We start from the raw sequence: 27,495 nt of genomic DNA, 5'->3' as shown, positions 1-27,495 counted from the left end.
TTATATACTGACTGGTGTCGATTTTATTATTCTATAGCATTTGAGTTGCTGTTTGTGAACAAATACAATGATGCACACAAATGTGCCGCTTTTATTTTGAAACATTTGACTTAGCTATAACCCGGAAGTAAACAAGTGTTTTTATGCTAACGATGGATGTGTCACAGCAGCTCCATATGAATGAATTATGAAATATGGATAGAGCACCGCCCCTTTGGCTCCGTTCATTCCTATGGAACTCATGGATGTATTATAAAATCATTTTATAATACATCCATGTTTTGGATGCCCACAACCCGGAAATAAACCATCCAAAGGGGCGGTGCTCTTTCCAGTTCTTAATAATACATCCATGATGTGTCATCAGTACATCAGGGCTCGGGTGGGAACTGCGAATATTAGCGAAAATAAGAATATCAGACTTGTGTCGATATTCCTTTTCGGAACTGTTCGAGACACGTCAGTGGTTTTGTCTTTGTAAATTAGCTGTCACAGAGTAAATACGGTAGGAGGATTTGCACACGTACTTGATTAGCTCCGTTCTGCAACTGGGCTGTTAGCAAGCAGGCTAACTGGTTTTCCCTGTGTGCCTGGGTCCTGACGGGTCAGCACAGCAGAGATATGTCCTGCAGCTTGTTGGAGTTTTGCCGGCTCCAGGAGCTCAGGACAGTCCGGGACTACTTGTTCCAGAACCAGAAACCTGAGCCAGTGGAGGAGAAGAAAGACACAGGTACGAAGGCTTGGAGGACAAACACATTAGCATAGTGTTGCATGTCATGTCACAAAACTTCAGACCGTTACCTCTGGAACATCTTAATCACTCATACTGTAGTACCAATACAATCAGAGCGATTGCTAATCTTCTGACTATGGGTATACTTCAATAAAATCATAGCACATTGGGTGATGGGATAGATTAAACTTTAATTTGCAGGCAGGGTTGCCAGGTCTGCGTTAATTAAACCTAGCCATTGGCCATTCTCATCGTCCCCAATTTTACTCACAAAAAGTAAACAAAAATACATCACTGCTACACTGCTTTCAAGGTCCAACAGCATTAGTTTAATAGCCAAATGCTTTAGAACAGGGGTTCTCACACTTTTTATACCAAGTAACACCTGAGAAAAGTGTGTAAATAGGCTGAGCAAAGTCAGAAGACTTTTAACAGGAGGCAGATTTATTCCCAGTAAGATTGTGTACTCCCTCATCATCCTCAGACACAATCATATTTGCTTCAGACACTGGTATAAATCTAATTATTATTATTATTTATTTTATTATTGCTGTTATTGTCATTTTTGTTATTTAAATTAGTTTTACAATTAATATATATATATATATAAACAACTGCACATTAACATATTTTTATTTAAAATCATTTCAACCACCTGTTCATCTTGAGGGCTGAACCTGATGCTTTACAAAAAGAACTGCTTGAAAGTTATCTGTAAACAATTACATTTTCACTTGTTAAGATGCTTTTGGTCATGTGTTACAACACTGTGTTAAAACCATGGACCTGGCATTCATGATGACAGGTAATGCAGTGAATCAGTTATACAATACAAGATAAACTGTGCAACGTAGAGAGCTTTGTGGTGATCAGACTGTAGTATTAATTATTCAGTATTAAGGCTTTGCAGTGCGATAGAGGCGCTGTGCTCTGCAACACCATGACGGGGAGAAATCTGCCAAGCCTCTCAGCTTTGAGTCATCCTGCATGAGACCCCCCCCCCCCCCCCACACACACACACACATCATAAATATCCATGGCAACAGGTCTTAGTCCTTGACTTTTCTCCTATTTCCCCCTTATTTGTCTTCCACCCACTCTTGAGTATGTTTAGGTCCAGCATCACCTGCATCAGTCCCCCTGTTTTCCCTCTTTTTTGGGTTTGTAGTCTCAATACAGATGACTGACTCTCTCTCTCCCTTTGTTCACTTTTTCCTCAACAGATGATCAGCTGACTTGGGACACATCTGACTGGGAGTCAGCATGGGAGAGTGGTGACAAGGAGGAGGAAGCTGCTGCAACCTCAACGGTTTGTCTTTTCAATGTCTTTTGCACCAGAGTTAATCATACAGGTCCCTCAAATTCCAGTTGTCAGCCTGTACTATTTAGCAGCAGGAGCATTTGATTTTGCAGAGTTAACATCGTAAAAGAAAAACTACTTGAGTAGTTGAATCATACTGAATCATACAATTATTAAATATTGGACTGCTGACTGGTTGCATGGCAATCATCACTAACCACTGACCTTTCTGTTTGATGTGCAGGTGGAGGAAGAGACCACAGGGCATACTGGACCCTGGTTGCAGGACTGTGTTGTTTCGCTGTCACCCTGCTCGGACCTGCTCGTGGTGGCCCGTGAACAAAAAGCAGTTTTTCTCTCAGGTCTCACACACACACACACACACACATAGGGTTTTGCAGCTATTCTTCTTAGGACACTGGATTGACTTATTTACTTTTTCACAGCCTTTGCATCTCCAAAGATATGCAGATGAGTTGGGAAAGAGATTTGAATCTTTGAATGTGACTTCCTATTTTTATTATTTTCTTACAGCAAAGTGGCGCACAGATGACAGTGGCAAAGAAGAGATGACTCTGGCTGTGTCTTGGACTGGCGCCCTCAGTACTGAAGAAGGGTGAGAGTATATTCAGCTTATATAAGAAGAAAAAAATGGGTAGTGTGATTATGGGAAAATAACCTATCTCACTGTACACTGTATGTACGCTTTCCCCTCAGAGAGTGTGTGAGCAGCTGCATCTGTATCCCTCTGGCAAGCCAAAAGCGGTAGGTAATACTTAACGTGAGTGAAAGATGAGATGTCTGTGGCAGTTCCAAATATTTGCATGTGTCATTTTAACTGTGAATGTTTGCGTTTGCTTTTCCAGGAGCTCCACAGGACGGCCTGACTGGACATGTGTGGTTGTTGGTTTCACATCTGGTTATGTCCGCTTCTACACAGAGGTACCTTATCCATCGTTACTACGATCTTATAGCTCTTAACCATTTTGCGTGACATTTGTTGACATAAAACTCATTGTATGTTATCAGAATGGGGTTCTGCTCCTGGCCCAGCTGCTGCATGAGGACCCAGTGCTGAGGCTGAAGTGTCGCACATATGAGATTCCTCGTCATCCTGGCGTGTCGGAGCAGGTAATGATAACATCTGAATATCTGTATATATATACACATACGTATATACGTATGTATATATGTGTATATATATATATATATATATACATACATATGTATAATATGTATATATGTATGTTTATGTAAATATATATATGTATATATGCATATATATGTGTGCATGTGTGTGTATATATGTACTGTATATATGTTTATATGTAAGTATATATGTGAATATACAATATATATGTGTGCACATATATTTACCCACGTGTGTGTGTGTATATATATATTTATATATGTAAATATATATGTATATGTATTTAATATTGTGATGTAAGATATGCAAATTGGCATTTTAGAGTATTTAAATGACTTTGCAAAAACAGATGAAATATGCACTGAAATTCCGCACATTGAATCGTTTGATGTTTTATAAAATGTACAGTAAATTAAGTAACAACAGGTTAGCATAGCTTAGCACAGTGTAGCAATTGCTTGGACATTACAATACGGGATGTAAAACATTCTGACCTGCACATTGCATCAATTACAAAAACTGTCCAATGGACAATGCACATCCAAACTAAATAAACTAAGGGCAGGACCAGATAAATGATAAAACAGGACGTGTCCCCACAAAAGTTACACACCCTTCTTTGGACAAACACCAAGAAGGTGAAGGCAAACAATATGTACCTGTTTGGTTTGTCGTTACCTGGTCGATATTTTTCTTTGGTAGCAGTAACTAGTGTGTGTTTCCTGTTCACATGCTCTTTTTTTTGCAACGGCTAAATGTTAACCTTCCATTTTATTTGATGTGTTTATTGATATTTATTCCACTGCAGCATGAAGAGTTGAGCATCCTCTACCCTGCTGCTCTGGTCACCATCGATGGCTTCAGCCTCTTTCAGTCTCTACGTGCCTGCAGAAACCAAGTGGCAAGAGGTAATTTCTGTTTGTGTGTGCATGATGAAACCAGCGTGTATTAATGCGGAAATATTTATGTGTCCACCTTAGCTTCAGAGTTGCAGGCGTGTAGTTTTGAATTCAATGGTATTGTTGCAGTGTGTTATTGTAAATTATTTTACTTGGAGTATACACCCTTATTCAGCCTTTGGTATCCAATCTTAAGCAGTGCTAATAGTACTCTGGGAATGTATACCCTTAAACAGCATTATCCCATGTTTCAGTTAAGCTAGATGCAAGATATGCCTGCCTGCTGAAAGCAATACATGATGGATTTTCAGAAAAATCATCAATTATGTTTTTTTATGTTGCTTTTTCTCCCGTCTTCAACCTTTCTTTCATCCTCATTCACCCAGCTGCTGCAGCAGGAAGTGATTCGATCCAGCCTCCTCCCCTGGCCTACAAGAAGTGGGCTCTGCAGGACATGGACACCATTGTGGACCACGGTAGTGTGGGTAAGGTGCTATTAGTTATACATAGATTGATAGTTATGGATTAGCCTCCTCTTGATTTACGACTCCACCATAAACCATGTCACTATGTGAGATTAATTGATATTAAATCTTATTTTACAGGCCATGTTTCACAGTATTTCCACAGCAAAATTGGATTGAAACGTTTACAGCTCTTTCTGACTCGTCTCTGTCTATTTGTCCACTCCTCCTCTTAGGCATTATGACGCTGTGTGTGTTCGATCAGCTGAAGAATGCATCTATCTTGGGGGGATTTAATGCTTCAGTGAAGGGCAGCCCCCCTGCCATGAGCCAGTATGTCACTGTGGGAGGAGGACCTTACACGGGCTTTTATTACGCTATAGAGGTGAGTGTGTGTGTGTGTGTGTGTTTGTCGGGGTGATGCATTCATGACATAGAAAACAGGACATAGACGTGTCTCTTTGTTGGATCTCTTCACAGGGAAGCTCCCAGCCTCTTCTATCTCACGTAGCTCTGGCTGTGGCCAGTAAACTCACCTCAGCCCTCTTCAGCGCTGCTAGGTATGTCTTTGTTCACCTGTCCTTGTGCAGGAGTAAGGACCCTCTGAAACATAGTCCTGCTACCATAAAGTCCAATAATAAAGAAGTAGTCAAGGTTAAATGAATGAGTCATAGCATCAGTGTCTTCTGTGTCGCTGTGGGACTGCACTGCACACACAAAGCCGTCCAATCAATAATCTCATTTAAAGCCTGTTCTCTTCTCTGTGGCAGTGTAAATCCATACAAGGAGCATGTTTGCTTTTTATCCTACCTTGAGACCCCTCTAATTTAAAACCTTAGTATGTTCTTTTTTTTCATCCTCTTTAATGTTCCTTGATCACTGTCCTACTTTGTTTCAGCGGGTGGTTAGGTTGGAACAAAAATAAGCACGAAGAGGAGACGCCTCAGAAACAGAAGCCCAAGGTGGAGCCTGCCACAGGCTTAGGAATCAGGTACCATTATTACGATATCTGGACAGAAATACATATACAGTGTCTTATTGATATGAAGCTTGATACGGCACTATTAAACTTGCTGATGCCCTTCCCTTGTCCGTTTCAGATTCGGTCTCCCAGACTCTCGTCGCCACGGAGAGTCCATCTGTCTGTCTCCCTGCAACACAATGGCTGGAGTGACGGATGACTTTGGTCGAGTCACGCTGCTGGACCTGGCCAGGGGCATTGCCATCCGCATGTGGAAAGGTGAGGGAAACATAGAGTGAAATATCAAGAAATTACCAGGATATATATGGGCCTCTATACACCTATGTACATATTCCATTAAAAACCAGACCTTTGCAGCTAGAATAGTCGTTTACCACATTAACGATGTATAGAGTGTATTTCTGATTAATTCAATGATATATATTCATTGAAAAAAAAATAGCTTTTCCTTCAAAAATAAGGACATAAGTCTTGAACGGAAGTGTACATTCAACCTCATTGTAGGTTACAGAGACGCACAGCTGGGTTGGCTGCAGGTTCCGGAGGAGCGAGGCGATCGGGACTTCTCCCCCACTTCTTCCCTCCCCAGACGGCATGCTCTCTTCCTTATTATATATGCCCCCCGCAGGGGGATTCTGGAGGTGTGGGGGATGCAGCAGGGGCCTCGAGTTGGAGCTTTCACTGTGGGTAAACACTGCAGGTACGGGCAGCTTTTTCTTACATATATTTCTCTGTCATTAGAAACATTATGCAAATGCTCACTGTGTGTGTGTGTGTGTGTGTGTGTGTGTGTGTGTGTGTGTGTGTGTGTGTGTGTGTGTGTGTGTGTGTGTGTGTGTGTGTGTGTGTGTGTGTGTGTGTGTGTGTGTGTGTGTGTGTGTGTGTGTGTGTGTGTGTGTGTGTGTGTGTGTGTGTGTGTGTGTGTGTGTGTGTGTGTGTGTGTGTGTGTGTGTGTGTGTGTGTGTGTGTGTGTGTGTGTGTGTGTGTGTGTGTGCGCACGCACAGGTTGCTGTATGCCGGCTACCATCTAATGGGCGTGAACAGTGTGACCAGTCAGGGCTGGCAGCTTCACACCCAGCAGGTGTGTTTGCTGGATCCCATCACAGGAGCAATGAGGACTGTGAACATTCCCTTTCACCTGGCCCTCAGGTTGGTACACTGAGGGAAGATACTGCACATTTATCCTGAAGATGTTTTTATTTACTAGCTTTTTTGAAAGGAGCATCTACTATTTGCAGAAAATGCACTCACTTACTTTTCTTATAGTAGAACAAGTATATAAGTAGCATACTAGCCCTTTATTAGTAATCATAAAGCACGTATTAACACCTTATTCGACATAACCTTATTCTACCTCTATTACAACACAAGATTTTTCCTACATAAGGTGATAATAAGCGTTTAATATTTACTAATAAAGGGCTAGTATGCTACCTATATGCATGTTAGTAAGCACCTAGTTAATGGTGAATATGTGTTTATATATACAAGGTTACAGACAGTAGGCTGTTAGCATTTCAAGCTTGCATGTTTTATTGTCGTATCTCACTTGTAAAAATGACAAGTTGCTCTTGTCGGTCATGACACCATGACTCATCTTTCTTTGTCTGGACCATTTCAGCGACAAGAAGAGCGAACGAGCCAAAGATATGCACTTGTTAAAGAGGCTGACCACTATACTGAGGAGCAGAGGTGTGGAACCTGGTAAGACATGCAGTAGTGAAAGCTAGATGTTAATAAAAAGATTGTAACTGTGTTGGATGATGAGAGAACTTTCCTCTGTGTGTTTACTCTTCATTTCTAAATAGATATTTTTGAGAGAGAAGCCAAAACTGTGCTGCTCGATATCAAACACCCTGCCATCAAGAAGCAGGTGAGATAAAATGCCACCACACACGCTACTGTGATGGATGTGCATGCTGTGTTCAACAGTCAGTATTGTAACTGCAACATTTGCATTTCCTTTTAGGCTCTAGATTCTCTGCTGTCAAATAAAAATGCCCCCGTCTCTTGTCTCACGAACATCACACGCTCCTTATATGACAATCTGAAGCAACACGGTAAGTACCAGTCCACTGCTGGAGAAATCGTGTGCATTTTAAGATGTAGTTGGAGTAAGTTCTCACTTTATTTTACACTACGCTTATATGTGGTGGCTTATCTCTGTATTTACAGACCCAGAGGAAGTGGGCACAGAACTTCTCCAGCTCTGCTCTTCGCAAATGAAGCTGCTACAGCTTTACTCAGACATCCAGCAGCTGCACTCTGCTGCAGACACAGAGGATTGCTCTGGAAATGTGAGTGCATACAGTCTGGTACTATGAATCTCAGATGACATAATATTGACTTACTGGCCTTACCCGGACCTTATCCTAACCATACAACAACCTTACATGTGTATACTGCATATATATATATATGTGTGTATATACATATATATATGTATGCATATGTGTATATAATATATGTATATGTGCATGTATGTATGTATGTAAGTATATATATATATACATATGTGTATATGTATGTGTGTATATATATGTATATATACACACATACATACATATACTACATGCACACACAAGAATTGGTCATGTCAATATAAATCAATTCGCAGAGAAATAGAAGCAAGAAGACAACATTATACAACAGCAAATAAGACCAAAGAATAGTAGTTATAAAAGCAATAAAACAAGAAAAAAGTAGTTCCAAATTGTGAAGTGATTTTAAAGATTAAGAGATTAAGCATGTGCATTTGTGTTCAACTTATATTTTCTCTCCACCTAGCAGGACTCGCTAGAGGGCATCGAGGATGAATTGTCCCGCGTTGGTCCAACCTTGCAGTGCTACACTCAGCTCACCTCGAGACCCAGTGTTAGTTTTGCTCAGGACTCGCCCGACTCGCCCCTCACTGCCCAGGCCTTTCTCTCCCAGATGGAGTGCACCGAGGACGGGGAGGTGAAAATGATCCGAGGTGCTGAAACGGACTGGAACCAGCTCGGTATGGTTAAATTCCCAGTTGTCTCTGAAAGATACATGCATCACGCGTGAGTAGGAGTACTCTATACACATGGTTATTCCGACAATTCGTCATGCAGTTGCTCATGCATGTTGAAGCAATTAAAAACCATGCATCATGCATGTACAAAGAAAGCACACATTATATTGAACCTTTGAACTTACTTTACCACGACACAGTCAAAATGAAGCATTAATTGTGATGGCTAAATCTAAATTGTATAACATCTCATTGACGGTGAGTTACAGTGAGTAGTGTCAGTGTGTGGAATTTCACTGGTGTTTCTCCAAATCAAAGTGCAATCTGCACCATATCACGCAGATAAGTGTAAAAAGTAGCGCAGTCAGGTTTCACGGGAGCCACGAGGAGCGTTATGGATTTATAATGAACAATGCAGGCTGATGACCTTTGCCCTTGTGTGTCTGTGTCTTTGCAGGAAACTTTCTGTTCTGGGGTTGTCTGTGTGGAAAAAGCCCGATCCATAAAGTGTGCGACACACTGCAGCAGACGGGCGTCAGTCCACAGCAGTTGCTGGTAAGATGTCAAACTCAAAATCAAAAGAGTCAGGTGCCAGACAAGAGAATAACCAATATCTCACTCCTGATATAAATATATTTATATACTTAAAATCACAACAGTGGATCAGAATTTCCTCACCCATCAAACGTTATTGTGCAGAAACCGCGTGATGATCACAATGATTAATATTGATTAATATTACACAAAGCACTTTGCTCAACTCTCTGCAGATCCATTATTTATTCCCATTATTCCGTGTAAACATAGCGAGAGAGAGGACAGACCAACATGTATCTTCTCCAGCGAACAGCACACTTCCTTATTGTGCTCATGTTTCCTTTTGTCACGATATATATTAGAAACCGAATAAGGAATGCAAGCAATCTTTATCTCTTGTCACCTTCTGCCACAGGGTTAAAGCTGGGTTAGGCAACATATTATTGCCGTTATTGAGCAATAATTCCACAAAACCCACCTCTAATAATGTGTTTTTACATTTAGCAGTACCGATAAGTTAATAAATGTTATTTACTTTTTGTCTTACTATCAGTTTTTGCTGATGAGCGTGTGGTTGCAAAGGGAGAAGGAGGTGCTACAGAAACCAGAGGAAACTGTTAAAAACCTACACACACTCCTCATTGTCCTGAGCAACATGAAAGGTATGTTCTGTGTTCTGATTCTGTGTGTGGTAATGTTTCTTCTTCATGGAGAACACGTGAACTATCAGTAAATAAATACATAGAAATAAAGTCGTTTTTTGACTTCTCAGGCGCAGTGGATGATTCATGGGACCCTCAGTCCGTCTCCCCCTGGTGGCAGCAGGTCCGCACTACATGCATTCAGTCTCACAATTCTGCCGCCGCTCTGCTCGCAGCCTTTGTTGCCCACCGCGCTGCTAAGGCTAGCATCACGAGCCACGCTGACACCAAGGTAGAGCTTTTAAAATGTATTAAGCACAAATTAGGTTGTTGGGACTCAAATTCACAGCTTGGGTTTGTTCTCTGTGTGTGTGTGACAGTTGCATTCAGAGTGGGAGGCAGTGTCCCTGGAGTTGGAGCAGTGGGTGGTGTGTGTTCGTCAGCTGGAGGACGTGCTGGTGTTGCAGACCCTGCTGTTGGTGCCTCCTCCTCAGGGAGCACCCACAGGCGCTGCAGCACAGTGTTCTGTCAAAGCGTTGTTGGAGGGAGGCACAGGTAGAAAAGAGAATGGCCTCAAAAAACATTTCACATCTTCTTATTTTCTTATGTTCACGCACAGGAAGATATTTGCTAACATGGCTGCTGCTTCTCATTTATTTTTACCCTGATGTTTCTATTTTCCACGGATTTCTTTTTTCAGTTTTGTTTACTTTCTTCTGTCTGGTGTCTCTCATGTTGCAGACACATAAATATTTTTTTTTGGTTATGCTTTTCCTTTCGCTGTGAAGGTGGCATCGCTGACAGTGTCTCCAAGTGGGTGTTCAGGCAAAACTTGGCCCCACAGCGGTTGAAGGAAATTCTCCAGAAGAGAGAAGATGCAGATGACAGTAGAGAAGAGCAGAAGGCGGGAGAAGACGGAAATGATGAGGCCGAGCAGAGCCAGGGGGACGACGACAGGACAGCAGGTCAAGACTGAAACATCTAAATGACTAATTTTAGCAATGTTATGATTGAGTGTTTACTATTTATTCACTGTCGTCACTTCTAAATGTGTTCCTCCAGAACTGTTGGTGGCTGTGTGCCAGCGGTTCCCACACTCCCTCTCACCTGACCTGCTCTTCGCCCACTGCTGCTGGGAATACGTGGTGCAGTGGAACAAAGACCCAGAGGTGCACACAAATTCAAAAATATCTTGCTCTTGCTGATGGGATTCTTTACTACTTGCTCGTTTAGAAAAAACTAGTTTCCATAAGTCTACGCAACGAAGGTCACGTTTGTTCTCACACCTGCTTCTTATCTCAGGAGGGTCAATGCTTGTGCTGGGCTGTGGAACACTTGAAAGTCATCTCCAGTCCACACATCCAATTAGGTTAGTGTCTTCTTTTTTGATTAATCGATTACCAAATTAATCGTAACTCATTTTATAATCACTTAAATGGTTTGAATATTTGTTTTTTTATAATTAAATTAAGGTTGCTGATGTTTCAGCTTCTCAAAAGTGAATATTTTCTGGTTTCTTTGCTTCATGTTTACCAAAAAACTGAACATTTCATCACTGGACTTTCCTGAATCGTTCTCACAGGTATTTCCGCAATGATGTGGAGCACGTTCATTGTCAAACGATTCTCAGCTGCAGCTTTCCTCATGGAGAAAGTAAGTGGTGCACATGCAGTGTCCAGTTGTTCTGAGGGTGTGACGTCAATCAAACAACAGTTTGCACTTGTTTTTCGTAGGTGGGCAAAGCACCTAAAGATCGTTTATGTCGACGGGTACGTATGTGTTTCAGCACTGATTCTCAAATATGCATATTTATTTTTCTCCCTTGTACACATACATATATACAGTGTATATATATATATATATATATACAGTATATGTGTGGATGTGTATATGTGTATGTGTATATACGTCTATGTATATATAGGTATACATATGTGTGTGTGTATATGTATATGTATGTATATATATACACACATATACTTGTGTATATACATATATGTGTGTATATGTATATATATACATATATGTGTGTGTGTATATATATACACATATGTATGTATATGTATGCACACATATATACATATATGTATATGTATACATATGCTTGTGTGTATGTGTATATATACATGTGTATGTATATGTATGTATGTGTTTATATATGTATATATATATATGTATATGTATATATATGTGTGTGTATTATATATAAATTTATATATATACATATATACATTTTATGCCAGTACATTAAGACCACGTGTGTTTCTGCGTGCAGGATGTCGGGATGGGAGACAAAGCCATGACGTTGTTCCTGGGCTGCTGTGTCCAGCTGCTGCAGATCCTCATGGAGGTGACTGAAGTATTGGTTAAGAATCAGTGGCCTTTTTCTTTTATAGAATATTATGTGAGTAAAAAAAACATCCCAAAAACAAAGCATGGAGAATGAGCAGTGCGTCACATAAACTCGGCACAGAGCATGGTCAGTGAAGTATGGCCGACCAGGTCTCTCTTCTTTTATTTGTTGAATTTGAAATAGAATTGAAGTGTGATGAACTTGAGACACAGTATGATACCCATTGTCTTTAATGTAGGTGGTCATTTTTGTGCTGCTGCTGCAACTGTGGTTACTAATGTACAACTAATAATTATAGTTCACATAATATCACATCACACCTAAACAGAACTTTGAGATAACACAGCAAATTGATGAATGATTAAGACGTATGTTAAGATGTATGTACAGTATATACAGACCGTGTTGTAAGATGCATGGCCAAGCTAACTTTATTACACGCATGTTGAATAAGTGTGCTGATAATGTCAAGAGTTCTCTTTTTAAAGCATAACGTATGCCTCTATACTGCACACTTGGAATTACCAAAAAAAATAATGCTGCAAGAAACTTAATGAAGAGGCTTAGATGGTGCCAGTCAGCGTGAGTTAAAGCTGTAGTATGTAACAAAAACGTTTCAGAAGTAGATTCTACTGCTATAAATAAACCTGTACGTTCAATAAATTGCATAAACCTGTTGTTCAAGTGATCAGTAACTCCTGTTGTTTAATACGTCAAAGTGGCTGCTGTGCATAAAGTCTCCTCTTTGGTTTCTCCTGCAGGCCGACTCGGCCGTAGAGGAGGTGTCACCTCCGGAGCTTTCTGTGGAGGAGGCGTGGTGCGGAGCAGAAGGCCCCGCCTCCATAGCTGAACTGGCCCTGGAGCAGAGAGGGGTCCACTACCCTCTGGTCCAACACCACTGCCTGTTAGCCTCCCTGCTACATGCTGCTATGACCTTTAGTCTGAAGGTCAAACCGCTCAGCCTGTATGACAGCAAGGTGAGGACACAGCACATTCACATACAGGAGATCCAACACAGGGATATAACACTGATATTGTCTTATCATATGGTGTTTTTTCTAAATATTGTACACAAAAAATTACTTTGAAATAATGACAATATATCGATATATTTGTTCAAGGGTAAGAACGCGTTCTTCAGAGACCTGACGTCAATCCAGCTGATGCCCAGTGGAGACATGGACCCAGGCCTGGTCTCACTGAGACAGGAGGTAAGAGACGTTTTTAGTTGTTTTTAAAAGACATATGTCAAGGCACTGAGGGGGGGCCATAGCCTGGATCGTCACCTCTGGTTCTATAGTGGCTCATTTGAACGGTTATAAGGTTAAGACTGGATGATCAACATCCCCACTGTGTCTCAGTTCCTCCTGCGGGTGCTGTCTGGCTGGGTTCAGGCTATAGATGATCATTCCAGCTCAGCCTCTGGCACTGGTTGCCCTCCTCTACCATCAAGTGGCCCCAAAGCTGATTGGTGGCCCTCGCTGTGTCTGGAGCTGGGCTCCCTGCTGCAGGTGAACCCCGACATCCTGCGGCGACACCTCGTATGTGAACTCTACAACCAAGGCCTGGACCTCCGAGCAGAAGAGGTGAGGGAGACGTGGACTGTTCTTTATTTGCTGCAGACGGAGGCTAAAATTGGGATCATAACTTGTCATTTTCCTGTTTGTTGTTGCTTCCTGTCTTTCAGGTGATGTTACAGGTGGAAGATAAGGATGTGTTGGGCTCTCAGCTGTTGGTATTGAGTGGACAGAGACTGAGCTTCTCACTGTTGCACAGCCAGAGTCAGACGCAGCCTGCAATGGAGCTCCTGGCCCGTCTTCCCCCAACCCTCTGCACGTGGCTCAAGGCCATGGTAAGACAGGAAAAGCACTCTTTTTTTTCTATAAATATTGCATTAAATGAATCAGAAATACACTCCATACATTGTTAATGTTGCATCTCTCCAGTGTTCTGATGGTACATTGTGTTTGCTAATCGCATTAGAAGGCTATTGGATGATTTGAAAACCCTTGTGCAATTATGTTAGCACAGCTGAAAACAGTTTTGCTGGTTCTTTGACGAAAGCAAAGTTTGAAGAATAAGTGTGAGTTTTAATGGAAGTGACCCCAAACGTTTGAACAGTAGTGTATGTACAAAATCTAAATACATTCCTTTGCTGTGCAGGATCCCAGCGAGCTGCGGTGTCCTCTGGTCCCTCTGTCCCAGAGCAGCCGGCTGGTCAGCCGCGTGATTGAAATCCTGCCAGAGAATCACGCTCAGTACAGCCTGGCCCTGCACCTTCTGGAGGCAGTGGAGGCTCTAACCACAGAGGACTGACCCTGAGGATTCACCCGCTACTACCCTTTTCAAACTTAAAAGAAAAGGGGTGAGGCTGCAAACCCGAAAGATAAGCAGCCTATTCACCATGTACACTCATCATCATGGAAGTAGTTATTTGACTTTTAATTTTGAATCTAACATGTCCACACATTTAACACTTACTTCATTGGGTGCTTGTGTTATTGATTCTTAAAGTGTTCGGCAGTATAAGTGTAGGAATTGTAATTAAGATTTTTTTCGTTGTCACCTTTGCGCTTAATTTTCAATTGTCTGTTTTGACATCAGTGTGCCATATCTGTTTGACCTTTCTGCTCTTCCCCTTCCCTCGCAACGACAAGAGATGTATCATAAAGAAATATGGACCTTTATTTTTTATTTATATAGAGAGACAGAGCTGAATGAGCTGTGCCTGTACACCGTCTTTTCTGTAGTCCCACTGGGCGAAAAAAAACCAATGCAGAATAAAGAGGTTTGTGCAAAGCTCACACGTAAACGTTTGGGATAATGGTTCATTCCTGGTCAATCACAGGGTCCAGATAAAAATCAGCTGTTCACCTTCACTCACCTATATCAACGTTCGCTACTGTTGTCACATAGTGACACACACTCAAATACAATTACTGAAAATCAATCGGTATCTTCAGTTAGCAGCAGTTTATACAGTAAACCTTCTCAGTCATTCCTCAGATTGCGCGGTGGTACCAGATCATAATTGGAGTTTACACATTTAAACCATAATTGACAAAAAGGGACTGACTCGGGCTTCTTTGATTTAAAGAGTTCTCTCACAATTCCCCACATGCTGCTCTGACAAGATGCGTGCAATTGACTCGAGCTGTATTTTCTATTGCGTTAAATACAGTCCAGTTTCGTTCCTCTCAGCAGACGACACTGGGAGAAAGAAAGACGCCTGTTCACTTCATCCAAATGCAGCGAACAAAGCCATCTCTGCTGTTTACGGGTCGGGTGACGATATCCGGGCGGGTCACTGAGCCTGCGAGACGATGGTGTTGCAGCGCGGGCACAGGCAGTCTGCCGACTTAGCGGTGAATCGCCGGCAGCGCGGGCAGCGAGCGGCAGAGGTGGGCACGGCGGCGATACTGTAGGCGCTGTCCTCGCGGATAACGCCACCTGATGAGACACAGAAGCACATACTGAGCATGTTTTTTTACCAAATGGGGAGAAGCACAAAATAAGTTCAGACTGCTCACCCTCCAGGTTGATGAGGAAGCTGCCGTGGTTGAGTAGGGCGTCAGAGGGCAGGTCGCGGGGCAGCTCGCTGGTCAGGTTGACTCGTGCGGCCATCATCAGCTCAGCCAGCTGCGAAGAGGTGGACGAAGGTTCCTCTTGGAGAGACTGGAAGTTAAATGCAGCGATGAGTTTGTTTATCGTGGGAAAGGACGGACGAATGGAAGGTCTTTGGTTTCAAAAGTTAAACGTTACCTCCATGAGTTCAAACAGCAGACAAGGCTCGATGGCTATAGTGAGGTCGTACTGCGCTGAGTTTTTGCCTGGAATTGAAGACAGGAAGGAGTCTCTGATGGCACACGCTCCCTCCACTGCCTCCTCCAATCCTGGTCGCCGCCACACGGAACTGCTTTTAATCCAGCCGCTCCTGAATAAAGTCTCTCCTTCTGCATGAAGAAACAATCTGTGAGTTTTTAAAACCACAAAGATTGTGCCTTGAATCTGGCCATTTTTGACACCTACTGTCGTGTCCGGGTGCGTGCTGGTACACCTCTTCAGCGAGGTGTGGCAGGATGGGAGCTATGGATCTGGTGACGCCATCCAGAATTTCCTCCAGAACAGTCTGACATGATCTTCTGCCCAGTGAGTCCTCAGGATCACAGTACAACCTGGTTTAAAACAAGACATCCGAGGTTAAAGGGCACTGAGGCAGCGTAGGAAGTGAGGTGTGGTTTTCATGCTGTGGCAAACTACTACCTGTCTTTGATGATGCTGAAATAAAAACTGGAGAGGTCTCTGGTGATGAAGGCCTGGAGGACACGGATGACTCTGCCGGCATCGAACTCGCTGTAGGCGTCTGTGACCTGCAGGCACAAACAAGCTTCAGCGTTAAAATGCTTCTTTTATTACACTCCACCTATACGGCCCTGCTGTTATAGACACACACACCTTCATGCTGTATTCTCGCAGCAGGTGTAGCATGTATTGGTCAATGTAGTGCATTTCTTTGGAGTCCACAGTCTGGGAAAGGGGGTCGAAACCGTGCAGGTTACCGAGCAGGAACTTCAGTGTGTTTCTTAGCTGGGAGGGAAACGCAGAAGAGATACAGTCAGTGCGTTTACATGCATGTTTAGAGTCAATTTTTAGTCGAACTAAGACAATAATTTCCTCCCTGGTCTTTGACCCAGAAGTAGAAGGAGACTACATATAACCTGTAGTACTGTTGTCGGAAAAGAAATAACACCATGGCATCAGCTATGCGAAAGCTATGGAGAATACCCACATTTGCACGTTTGTCTTTGACGTAAAGTCAACAGAAAACTGATAGCACTCAATAGCACTAGCTTGTAGCTTATCGAGCAATACAGCACCACCGATGGAGTCAGACTTGTCAGTCGCGATCCGGCCACTAAAATTGCCTCCTTATTGCTCTTGTACCTTGTTGACGCTCTCGCGGGCCGAGTTGAGTGCAGTGGGCCCAATCTGAACCTCGGAGAAGATGTTTGACTCTGCCACCCACCAACGCAACACATCCGCCCCGTATGCTGGCAGATCCTGAGACAAAAAAAACCCCCAAAAGATATGAGACTGGTTCAATCCAAAGGCAGCCTTAAAGTGTCATATCTAATTTCATCGACGATTATCTCACCTCTCCTCCATGAATGACTTTATCAGGATCCACAACGTTTCCCTGAGACTTGGACATTTTCTCTCCCTTCTCACTGACGGTAAAGCCATGGACCACCAGAGACCTAAATTCAATTATTTCACTTATAGTTGACTTAAAGGTTCTTAAATCCCAAATCATGTTGTCTGACACATTTACAATTATTATACACAATCATCACAGTCAATGTTCTCTCATCTGGTTATGATACACACTTGTAAGGAGCTTTGTTCCTGATGGCTACACTGGTGAGCAGTGAAGACTGGAACCAGCCTCCGATCTGGTCCTTCCCTTCAACGTATGCATCTGCTCTGGAGTCTGACTCTGAAGTGGAGGAGGAGCAGGTGGTAGAAACACAAGAAGAAGAAGAAGATCAATCATTTCCACACTACTACAAAACAATGGTGGTAAAACGGCATTGAAAAGAGACATTGTTAGTGAGAAGTGAGGAAAATTACCACTTGTGCAATACCTTTACGTGACTATTGCTCATTAACATGCATTGTCCACTTTTCAAAATCTATTTGACTCAGAGGTTATATGTTTATAGACAGCTGTCCTTCAACCAAGTCCATCTACACCTTGAATCCATTCAAGGAGAAAACATTAATGGTCATCCCTGGAAAAAAAAAAGGAACAAACTCCCACAAGGTTCTCCCAAGCCAGTTGCCCTGTCTAAATCCTGCATGCAAAGCAGAGAGCACAAGAGGAAAGGAGGGTGTTTGTAGAACAGTCCCACCTAAACAAGGTTAAAACACATCCAAGAGCTTCTGAAAGCAAAAAAAGAGGAGGAATGAGTGACGTAAGAGTGGTTAAGAGTGGGCCACATGTGGTGGACGGTCAAATAACCTGTGACCAGAGGTTTGCGTAGTGGACTGGGGAGCCAGCTGAGACGAGACTCAGGCTCTGCAGAATCTCCCTCCGTCTCCTCTGGAAATAAAAACACACCAAACACTGATGTTTTGTCAAGTCATTAGAATCATCTAGTCTACATTCTGAGGGGACCGACCGACCGACGGATCAACAGTGCTGTAACAGGTGAGGAAATTTCTTAACAGACTCTTCGTGCATCTGTAATACAAATGTATTCATTTTTTTACAGTGGTTAATTCTTACTAGAGCTGAAAGTAAAACCCCAGAGCACCGTGACGTCGGTGTACCGAGACTGCGCTGTCATCTAATCTAGGTATGTGGTCAGCAAACTGCTGCTTTTGTTTACAACACGCTTTTGCAATAAGCAACTTAACTGGCCACGGCGGTAAGAAGCTTTCTCTGCAATAAAAGTAATTAAAAGGAGAGTTGATTAGAGGCCGTTTGAAAGCCTGCAGTCACTTCCTTATGAAAGACGGTTACTGTAGGGAACAAAGCACAGCTTTGCTTAGATGGACAGATGCTAGATTTTATCCAAAATGAAGGGAATCACCTTGTTCTTCATGTGACAGTTTAGTTTTTTAAAGTATTGTTGTATGTGGTACTGACATAGTTTGAGCTGAGTTTACAAGGTGCACCCAGACTCCTATTATACAATCACACTGATGATCCACTTACTCATAATTTATCGTCTGTTTTCCTCTAAATGGGTACTTAATTAACAAAATAGACATTAAGGCTGGATGAAAAAATCCAATCCTGGTAAATTTGTCCTTAAAAGAGATACCTTATATATCCCAGTATTCATATATCATGTGCTACTGATGAAGAGGAGCTAGAGAAACATTATCTCCTCATGAAAAGTGAGAATCTTTTTGAAACAAGTGGCGTCTACAGCCTCCATCATGGAGTTCAACTGTGTGTCCATGTCTTAAGCTGCTGTAAACAAAAACCTGGCGTATCTTGATATTTAGTTTAAATGTACCTTCTAGCACAGCAGCCCACGACGTCCCACTGTCGAACCAGATGTCCAGCACATCCTCTCCGCGAACGTAGTCAGTCACTGGACCCGCTTTACTCTGTGGTAAAAACATACAGGCGAACACTTGTTAGTAACCCTGTTGATCTTTTGTGCTTGCAAGTTCATTTTGAATTTAATTCATCATCTCACCTTCTTAAGGACTTCTGGTGGCAGTAAGGCCTCAATGGGAAGCTCCCACCAACAGTCGCTGCCCTTTTCTTGGAAGAGCTTTGATATGTGGGACACTGTGTGTCTGCAGAAGACATAACAACAATAGGAATATTCAGTGTTTGTGACACGGAGATTTTATGTTTACGAGTGTGCGGTTTGACTTGCATTTGTGTTGTTGTGCGTCAGCTTACTTGTTGATCAGAGCCTCTCCGGTCTCTCTTTGGTAGAAGACGGGGATCGGGACGCCCCAGCTTCGCTGTCTGGAGATGCACCAGTACGTCCGTCTGTCCAGCATCGCCAACAGGCTGCCCTTTGCTGACTCTGGCAATACACGCACCTTCTGCAGTGCATCCTAGATAACCACACATATATATATATATATATATACACTCAAACACACACTTTTGTCTATGGAAACAAAGTGGTTGCAACCTCAACATGGCGTTGGACAATCTTCAGAGAATCTCCAAAGTTCAGAGCAGGTCTAAAAGCAGCTTTATCATGGCTGACCTACTTACTTTGGCTTTGTCTTTCAGCGATGCAGTGTTGATGAACCACTGCTTACTGGGGCTGATGATGACGGGTTGCTTAGTCCTCCAGTCGTATGGGTAACTGTGGATACACTGCTCCTCTTTTACCAGAGCCCCACACTCCTTCAGCATGGAAATCACTACACAGAGAGAGAAAGGCGATGACCATGTAAATGCATGAACGGACAATATGAGGAAAGAAAAAAAACACATATAGGGCATGTTGTGTCCACATGTCACACTTCATTCATACTGTACCTTTGTCAGTGCCTTCTGACATCACAGACAGATTCTGTAAACCAGGACCTGCTGCTTCAGTGAACTTGCCATCCTCGTCCACAATGCAATCCTTAAGGTAGAAGCAGATCACACAGTGTTACATACAAACCTGTTTAACTGTATATAGGGTTAGTTGGATATTTGGCATTGCTTAAACAACACAATGTCCAAACATACCACAGAGAGTTTAAACTGTGTAGCCACACTGTAGTCATCCATTCCATGCGCTGGTGCCGTGTGGACCAACCCTGTTCCTTTCGCCATAGTCACATGATTGGCTGGCAGCAGCGGCACGTCCTTGTCAGGAATTGTCGGGTGTTTGCAGAGCCCGCCTTCAAGTTGGGAGCCTTGGAGGAGAAAGTTGACAGGACATTTATATGGTAACTGAAAACATCTTTAAAGACAGTGGCGGTTCTGTGAGTGTACATTACCTGTGAAGGTGCCAACGCTCTCCAGCTCTGTGCCGAGCAGTGCTGCCACACTGGGTGTGCGTTCAGTGGCCACCATGAGCAGCTGACCGTTGTCTGCCCTCTTCACCACAGAGTATCTGTATTAAATGGAAAAGTCACTGCTGTTTCTGTACTGCAACAAACCAAAGAAGCAGGAGGAAATGCTACAGTATATTCTTTTGGGCAGAAAAACTGGTCTGTGTGGATGGGAAATGTGTTTTTTAAGACGGACGTTGTTATCTTTCAGTGCAGCTACTCACTGGGCATTGGGCATGTAACAAACAGCCTGGTTTGCAGGAATGGTCCAGGGCTGAGTGGTCCACACCAACACTGAGACATTTTCCAGACCTGCAGAGGCACACATACACCCACAAATGATTAAAAGAGATTTCCAACCAGGTCAAAAATATAAAAGCTCAGAATCACACTTTGGTGTAAATGTATTTGTGTTACCGTTCTCTGAGGCTATCTGTGGTGGCAGTGTGGTCAGGGGGAATGTGGCATAAATGGCTCTGCTCACATGTTCAGGGTTGTACTCCAACTCTGCCTCAGCCAGGGCCGTTCTGGAGACGCACAGCGAAAGAAGTCACACGGTTGTCAGAATGTATTAAATATTGACGTAAAAAAATATTTTTTGAAAAACATAGGTTTATCCTGACAGTACCTTGAAGAAGGAGACCAGAAGACTGGTTTGTAGTCCTGGTAGATGAGCCCCTAGAAGACAAAATGTTTAATAAGATCTTGATTTGTTCTTGTTTTTGGTTAATGGTCATTAGTCATAAAACACTGGCTGATTAACACATGCATGTTCACCTTGCTGTGCATTTCCTGGAAGACCTTCAGCTGAGCAGCCTCATAGGCCCCATCAAAGGTGTAGTAGCACTGGTCCCAGTCAGCCATTACCCCCCAGCGCTGGAAAGCAGCCTTCTGACGTGCTATGGCCCCTTCTGCAAACTCCCTTGCTGGAGGAGACAGAATCCAAACATATAAGCTTATGCAAATCTAATAGAGTTAATGTTCATGGGGACTTTCTGTTATTTCTAACCTTTCTGTCTGATCTGTAGGGGACTCAGGCCACTGGTCCCCAGGTCTCCGAGAGCCTTCAGCTCGATGGGTAGGCCATGGCAGTCCCAGCCTGGGATGTAATGGACCTGTCGGCCTCTCATCATCTCAAAGCGATTACGGATGTCTTTTATGATCTGCAAGATACAGAGGCCACAATACCGATAATAGTACAATATAGTCTTCTTACCTCTTCAAAATAAATGCCTATAGTGCAGACGTTTTACGTGATTTTGACTAATATCAGAGCAAAATTTAGTATCACATCACTATATTACACCACAATATAAGGAAATAATACCATAAAGGCCACTGTAAATAAGACACCTTATTGAGCGCGTGTCCAACATGGGGGTCTCCATTTGCATATGGGGGTCCATCATGGAGGCAGAACTCCTTCTTTGCCTTTCTCTCCCTCTGCCAGGAATATAAATGTGCAAAACCACACTCCTGCAATGCACACAAGTTTATGTAAAGAAAAGAAAAAGCACCAGAATTAGTGACCTGTATGTAATATAACTTAATACTATAGTAGTATAGTATAGTACATGCTTATTATTGCAATCACAACAAAGACAACTGGAGGATGTGATCATGAGATTTTTTTTGACAGATTGGGGTCAATGACAGATTTCCATGTTCCTCATTCAATGATTCTGTGGTATGTATGTAAAGCCGAATTTATAGAAAATTAAGTTACTGTGAAATGCACACAATGTCTGCCTAGTTACCAAAAACCATGTATAAATAAAGTTATCAGCTTTTGAGTGCAGTCTCGTCAGCTTCTGCACTGGTCGCACCTGCTGTATCTCGAGCTCTCGGTCCACCAGCTTCTGTCCAGTCAGTTTCATTGGGAACTCGGTCCGAGGAAGGAGCACCGTCTCTCGGTACTGAGGAGAAGCTGCCCCTGGGGACTGAGCTATGTCTTCTCCGGAATTGACGCTGAAATGACAGCGGCTCGAGCTGAAGGAGAGAGCAGGTTGGAGGAGGCCGCCTCCCCGGTGTGACCTCCGTCCCCATCTGGCTAACGCATGGCTAACTGCCGAAACCCGGCACAGCAGCATGGGGAGGTGAAAAAGCTCTGTGGCCACGAAAGTGAAGGAAAACAACAAAAAATAAACAAGTGCCGAGCGTCTATTTCCTTATTGTGACAGATGCAGTTGTTCCGTCGTTACGTTCCGCCCTTCTTGCAGTGTCGTGTTTCTTCCGGAAGAAATAAAACAACGGACATCTACGGAAACTCGACGGGGCCATACGATTTTTTGTTTTTTTTTATTTAAACCCATAATTCGAACTGCAAAATCTGATCACCGTGTGAGTATTTTTTTATATATTTTACATTCAGTAATTAGTACTTGTGCCTTTTCACTTTGATATGTGATTACGTTTTATTTGCCCTCTCAGTTGATTTCTCAAAGTTTGTATAAAGATTTACTTTACAATGATTAAAACAACACTGACCATAAAATTCATTATACAGTCATTATAATTGTCATGATACGTTCACACTATTTTCATGAAAAGAATAGACCGTGTTCTAAATAACTGACGATGAATTTTAATGCCATTCTTACAAAGGCTTTTACGGTGAAAAGCTTGAAATCCGATGCGTCAAGCTGATTTTTAAGGACGTCGAGATCCGGTTTTCAAAATGAAAAAAACACTGAGCGCACCGTATCTCTAACTGCACGTTTGTAAGCATGTTTTCGAATGGGATAATTAATGAAAAGCCTCGTAGCTTTGTTTCAGAGACCTAATAACTGGACTTTGAGCAACTGCATAAAGTGAGTTCGCTAAAAGTTCTACATAAGAATGTTGTGTTTCTCTTTAGCTTTGTGGGGAATTTTGATTAATTAATTGTTTCAATATTATTGTGAAATAAAGTTTCTATGTTGTGTAAATATTCAAACGTATCTCTATTTTTCTTTTTTAATTTAATTTCATTAAAATCCATACTGACCATATTTTAACATTGGTGGCGTAAGTGGCCACTGGAGGGCGCTGTTAAACTAACTTGGGGGGGAATAATAAACCTGTCCATTGAATAGAACATATATTAATCATACTAATGAAATGGCCTTTGTGCATTCTCTCAATGAGACACATTATGACGGTCAAATCTGCAATTTACGTTGATTTCAAATAACCATGTAAGCTCGACCTCGAATAATAGCAGACAATAATCGAATATGTCACAGTAAACAAACATCTGTTCGAGACTCTTATTAATTACTTTGTCCGACAGCACCTGAATGCATCGTGGTCTTCAGCAGGTGCTGTTGAGTGACCGATGACGTCACGGCCTTGTATATAAAGCACTGCAGCGGGTTCTGATCTCATTCACTTCATCTTTCGAGCAGAGCAGAGCAACGACATCCTCCCTTCCACGCAAACATGAATAAACTGTGCGTGATTTTCCTTGGAGTTTTCCTGCTGGCTCTCCTCTCTTCACAGGTCAGTAACGGTTTATTCTCTCAACTTTTATTGGGATAACAAGCTTAGTTTGTGCTAGTTGACGAGATTTTGTTCCAAATAACGGAAACAAAACGTGTAAAACAACGGTTTTAAGCTGCTTAATCACAGTGTCTTAATGGCGCAGGTGTCCCTGATTAGTCCACCGTTTTTTAAGGGCAATTATTTTTTTTAAAGTTTATTTAAAAACGAATTTACTGCGTCTTAGTGTCCTGAATTAAAAACGTACTATTTTTAATCTTATCTAAAAATCTTGGTGAGGAATTGTTTTGCATTTTACTTGATTTTATGGATTTTTTTATAATATAATATAATTAGGTTGTGCATTGTGGTTGACAAACTGAGTGTGTGATTTAAGATGATAGAAACAAATGCACTGTAAAATATTGGCAAGAAACATGCAGTAAAATGTACAAATGTAAAATGTATTGATTATATTGTGCTCCTGTACATTGAAGGTACTGGAACTGAATTTTATGCACCTGGAAATGTTAATGTGACATTTTTTTATTCCTCAGGTGGTTCAGGCAAACTACACAACTGCAGCCCCTCAAAACCTCACAGTGACTCACACTACCTCAGTCAACGCCACATCCAATGATAAGAATGGCTGTGAGAGGATCGCAGGAGTCTCTGTGCTGCTGCCGCTGGCTCTGGCTGCTTCCCTCCTGCACGGATGGTCGCAATGACCGGACTGATGGCTCAACCCATACTGGACACCACTAACGAGGCTGAACTAAGGGGCGCAGAGTTATCCAAAAATGTTTTTAAGATACCTTTCCATGAGGTTGTGGACTTGACAATGAATGAACGCCCCTGTTCGCTGCAGGAAAACCATCATGGACCACAATGAAATCACACCTTTGTCAACACCTCACCCTCATGGTCGTGGCAGTCTGCTTCCCAACATCCTGTTTAAAAAAATACGGATGTAGTTTAAAGATTTCTATTACTGCAGGGGTGTGTGAGACTTGAAGCCTTTGAACCTAATGATTGTAAGCGAGTTTAGACGGTTTTGTATTGCAAACTTTGGAATGTGACTAATGTAAACATCATGCCTTTTTAGATTTTGATGTTTCTAAGTTGAATAAAGCTTTAATTTGACATGATGGCACTTTTTGTCACTACTTTTTCCAAATGTGGCTTATTTCTATTTCTGTATGTAACTTATTGTTTTAACTTTAGTCAAATGCACTGGTTTTTTACCTGCTATGAGAGATGTTTGACTTGGTGATGAACATCAAGTTTTCTCAGCCTTAACCCCCCCCCCCCCCCACACACACACACTTTAAAACCTGCTTAAGCTGGCAGTTAAATCCCCTCCAGACTTGTCATCTGGTCCAGACAGTTGACACTCATTACTATTGACCTGAGTTTATCTGTCTGTTCGTGACCATAACTCAGTCACGGATGGATTTGGATTCAATTTTCAGGAAATGTCCACAATGGGAACAGCCGATTAAAGTTTATGTGCCAGCAGGGTGTATTTTGTAGGCATGAGCTGCACTGAGTGCTTTTCTAGTACATATATATATATATATATATATATATATATAATGCAAGTCGAGCCCTGCTTCCTGATTCCCTTGGTGCAGGGTTGCCATCAAAGAACCTCTGTAAAAGATTACTGGAATTCACCTGCATTCTCCCCCCACCTGTGTTGCCCCCTTTTGATCCCTGTATGAATCACCTGACAAAAGCTCAATTGTCAAATTTTAGGTTGATTTTTTATAGATCAGGAGTCGGTCTTATTCATCGGTAGCTTTCGACTTCCTCGGAAAGATGTGGACAGCCACGTCTTTCCTCTTGTTTACGCTGTACTTGAGTCAAAGTTTTTAAAAGCCACATTCCTGCAGCGCCGCCATGACGATTTAATGACACTAGCGTGGGTCACTTGGAAAAAGGAATTCTTTTAGTTGACCCACCGGAGTGTGACCACTTAACGCTGACCTTCTCCTCCCCTTTAACTGCTCAACCCATCTCTGTCCACCTGAAATGTAAGCAGCCTGAGTTTGGGGTTAGGTATTTGTTTGCAGGTGGATAAGAGAGGGGGGGGGGGAGCAGCACATTCTTGTAGGCAAATAAAGAGAGAGGGTAGATGAAGGGCATGAGGAAGGAGAGACTGATCAGAGAGAGGTGAAGGACACTCGAGCTTTCATTCCTGTGCTGTGAAGCCATCTTACCTGCTGTTTGCAAAAGCAGGAATGTGTACTTTAAAGACCATGAGGTTGCAGTCTGTGATAAGTGTTTTGGCTGCAGTCACAGGTGAAATGTTTGAATTTCACATTGTGTCTAAAAAGGCCAGAGTCTGTTGCTCATCAGTCATATTTTGTGTTAATAACGGCGTCTGCAACCTCTAAAGAAGCCCATCTCCCAAGAGGGCTCAAGCAGAAATAATCTGGAGCCAAAAAACCCATAAAATTTGGCCCATAAAATGAAGATAACACCATGTATAAAGACAGACCCCTTTGTCTGTAACATCACCTGAAGGATTGACACAGACGATGATCAGGATTCACATCAGTGAATCACATCTGACCTACATCGCGACCCATGAATGACATTTAAAACCATAATAAGTGACGTTGTGTGTGGCATTTAACTGACCAACACGTCAAGGCCTCGACACCATTACGGTATGTGTAGTTTTAAAAAATATATATATATTTTACTCTAGATCATTGTCCCGTCACTCTGCGACTCATTCTGTGTCTTTTCATACAGATGATGGATTAACCATATGTTGTTACACCGATCCCGTCACATATTGTGCATCAAGGCATCATTATCATCGCTTCAGGGAAATGGAGATGTGCGCTGTAAACCACATCCTGTGTATAAATGTGGAACCTTGATCAAAACCTTGAAGAGAAAAAACGAATAAAACAATTACCTATACAAGATCTAACTGGTTTATTTCTTTAATATGACTTGTTTTGTTGTGTGTGTGGGGTTTTTTTTCCGTCTTTTTTTTCTCTCCACTTCACTAACCGCTGACACTTTGTCTGGATGTTAGAGTCTCGGTTGAGTGAAACTTTACTCCACTTCCAGTCTCAGTTGAGCTCTGTGGGGGGTTGTAGTCAAATGCTGCGTATAAATCAACACACCCTTCATCCTGTTCCTGTTTTTCACACCTAGATTTTTACACGCATACGGTTAAATCGTATCATATCTCCTCTCAACAGAAGGAACTGAATGATCCATAAACACATCAACATACTAGGAGCAGTTTAAATAATTTGGTCTCATCATATAATGCTGTGAACGAGTGGTTTAAAAAACAAAAGTGGTGGTTAAAAAACAACATCCGTGTCATTTTACATGTGGTTTAAAGATGTGCATCAGTTTACACAACCATCCACATCAGGAGACTACTGCACTGTCTCCTGATGATGGCTGGTGATATTGCAT

General features: G+C 42.3%; 2 protein-coding genes across 2 annotated transcripts; one reads left to right on the top strand and one right to left on the bottom strand.

Moving 5' to 3' along the window:
* Positions 1-395: 395 nt before the first annotated feature.
* rab3gap2 (RAB3 GTPase activating protein subunit 2 (non-catalytic)) lies at positions 396-14,394 on the top strand. The gene is given in 35 exon segments (XM_083908175.1): positions 396-730; positions 1,957-2,042; positions 2,278-2,395; positions 2,568-2,649; positions 2,751-2,798; positions 2,900-2,975; positions 3,063-3,164; positions 3,992-4,091; positions 4,469-4,567; positions 4,783-4,931; positions 5,027-5,106; positions 5,445-5,537; positions 5,647-5,786; positions 6,033-6,228; positions 6,534-6,677; positions 7,150-7,232; positions 7,337-7,401; positions 7,498-7,588; positions 7,704-7,825; positions 8,316-8,529; positions 8,984-9,081; positions 9,617-9,725; positions 9,836-10,079; positions 10,081-10,259; positions 10,493-10,669; positions 10,767-10,873; positions 11,007-11,073; positions 11,287-11,357; positions 11,438-11,473; positions 11,980-12,054; positions 12,819-13,034; positions 13,179-13,268; positions 13,419-13,643; positions 13,745-13,909; positions 14,221-14,394. Coding segments are annotated over 35 exon segments (4,209 nt in total). The 5' UTR covers positions 396-621; the 3' UTR covers positions 14,374-14,394.
* Positions 14,395-15,344: 950 nt separating this feature from the next.
* On the bottom strand, positions 15,345-22,747 carry iars2 (isoleucyl-tRNA synthetase 2, mitochondrial). The gene is made up of 23 exons (XM_083908176.1): positions 22,413-22,747; positions 21,940-22,062; positions 21,596-21,749; positions 21,364-21,512; positions 21,215-21,264; positions 21,004-21,113; positions 20,811-20,898; positions 20,533-20,648; positions 20,279-20,448; positions 20,081-20,171; positions 19,811-19,962; positions 19,484-19,644; positions 19,272-19,374; positions 19,086-19,179; positions 17,446-17,554; positions 17,213-17,315; positions 17,002-17,118; positions 16,513-16,644; positions 16,321-16,427; positions 16,087-16,232; positions 15,820-16,010; positions 15,588-15,732; positions 15,345-15,507 (listed from the first exon to the last, which is right to left on the bottom strand). The coding sequence occupies exons 1-23, from the start codon at positions 22,674-22,676 to the stop codon at positions 15,362-15,364; spliced, it is 3,021 nt and encodes a 1,006-aa protein (XP_083764302.1). The 5' UTR covers positions 22,677-22,747; the 3' UTR covers positions 15,345-15,361.
* Between the last annotated feature and the right edge of the window lie 4,748 nt (positions 22,748-27,495).

This window comes from Microchirus variegatus (genome assembly GCF_963457635.1).
Source record: "Microchirus variegatus genome assembly, chromosome: 21".
NCBI lineage: Eukaryota > Metazoa > Chordata > Actinopteri > Pleuronectiformes > Soleidae > Microchirus > Microchirus variegatus.
This window is presented reverse-complemented; position numbering and strand designations above follow the sequence as displayed.

What these genes read in the sequence shown, in the direction of transcription:
- iars2 (XM_083908176.1), bottom strand. Translation starts at nt 22,676, where the DNA reads ATGCTGCTGTGCCGGGTTTCGGCAGTTAGCCATGCGTTAGCCAGATGG. An exon ending in GAGCGTTGGCACCTTCACAG is followed by an intron (nt 20,449 to 20,532) that starts GTAATGTACACT and finishes TTCTCCTCCAAG; the next exon opens with GCTCCCAACTTGAAGGCGGG. An exon ending in GTGGGCTGCTGTGCTAGAAG is followed by an intron (nt 17,555 to 19,085) that starts GTACATTTAAAC and finishes CCTCCACTTCAG; the next exon opens with AGTCAGACTCCAGAGCAGAT.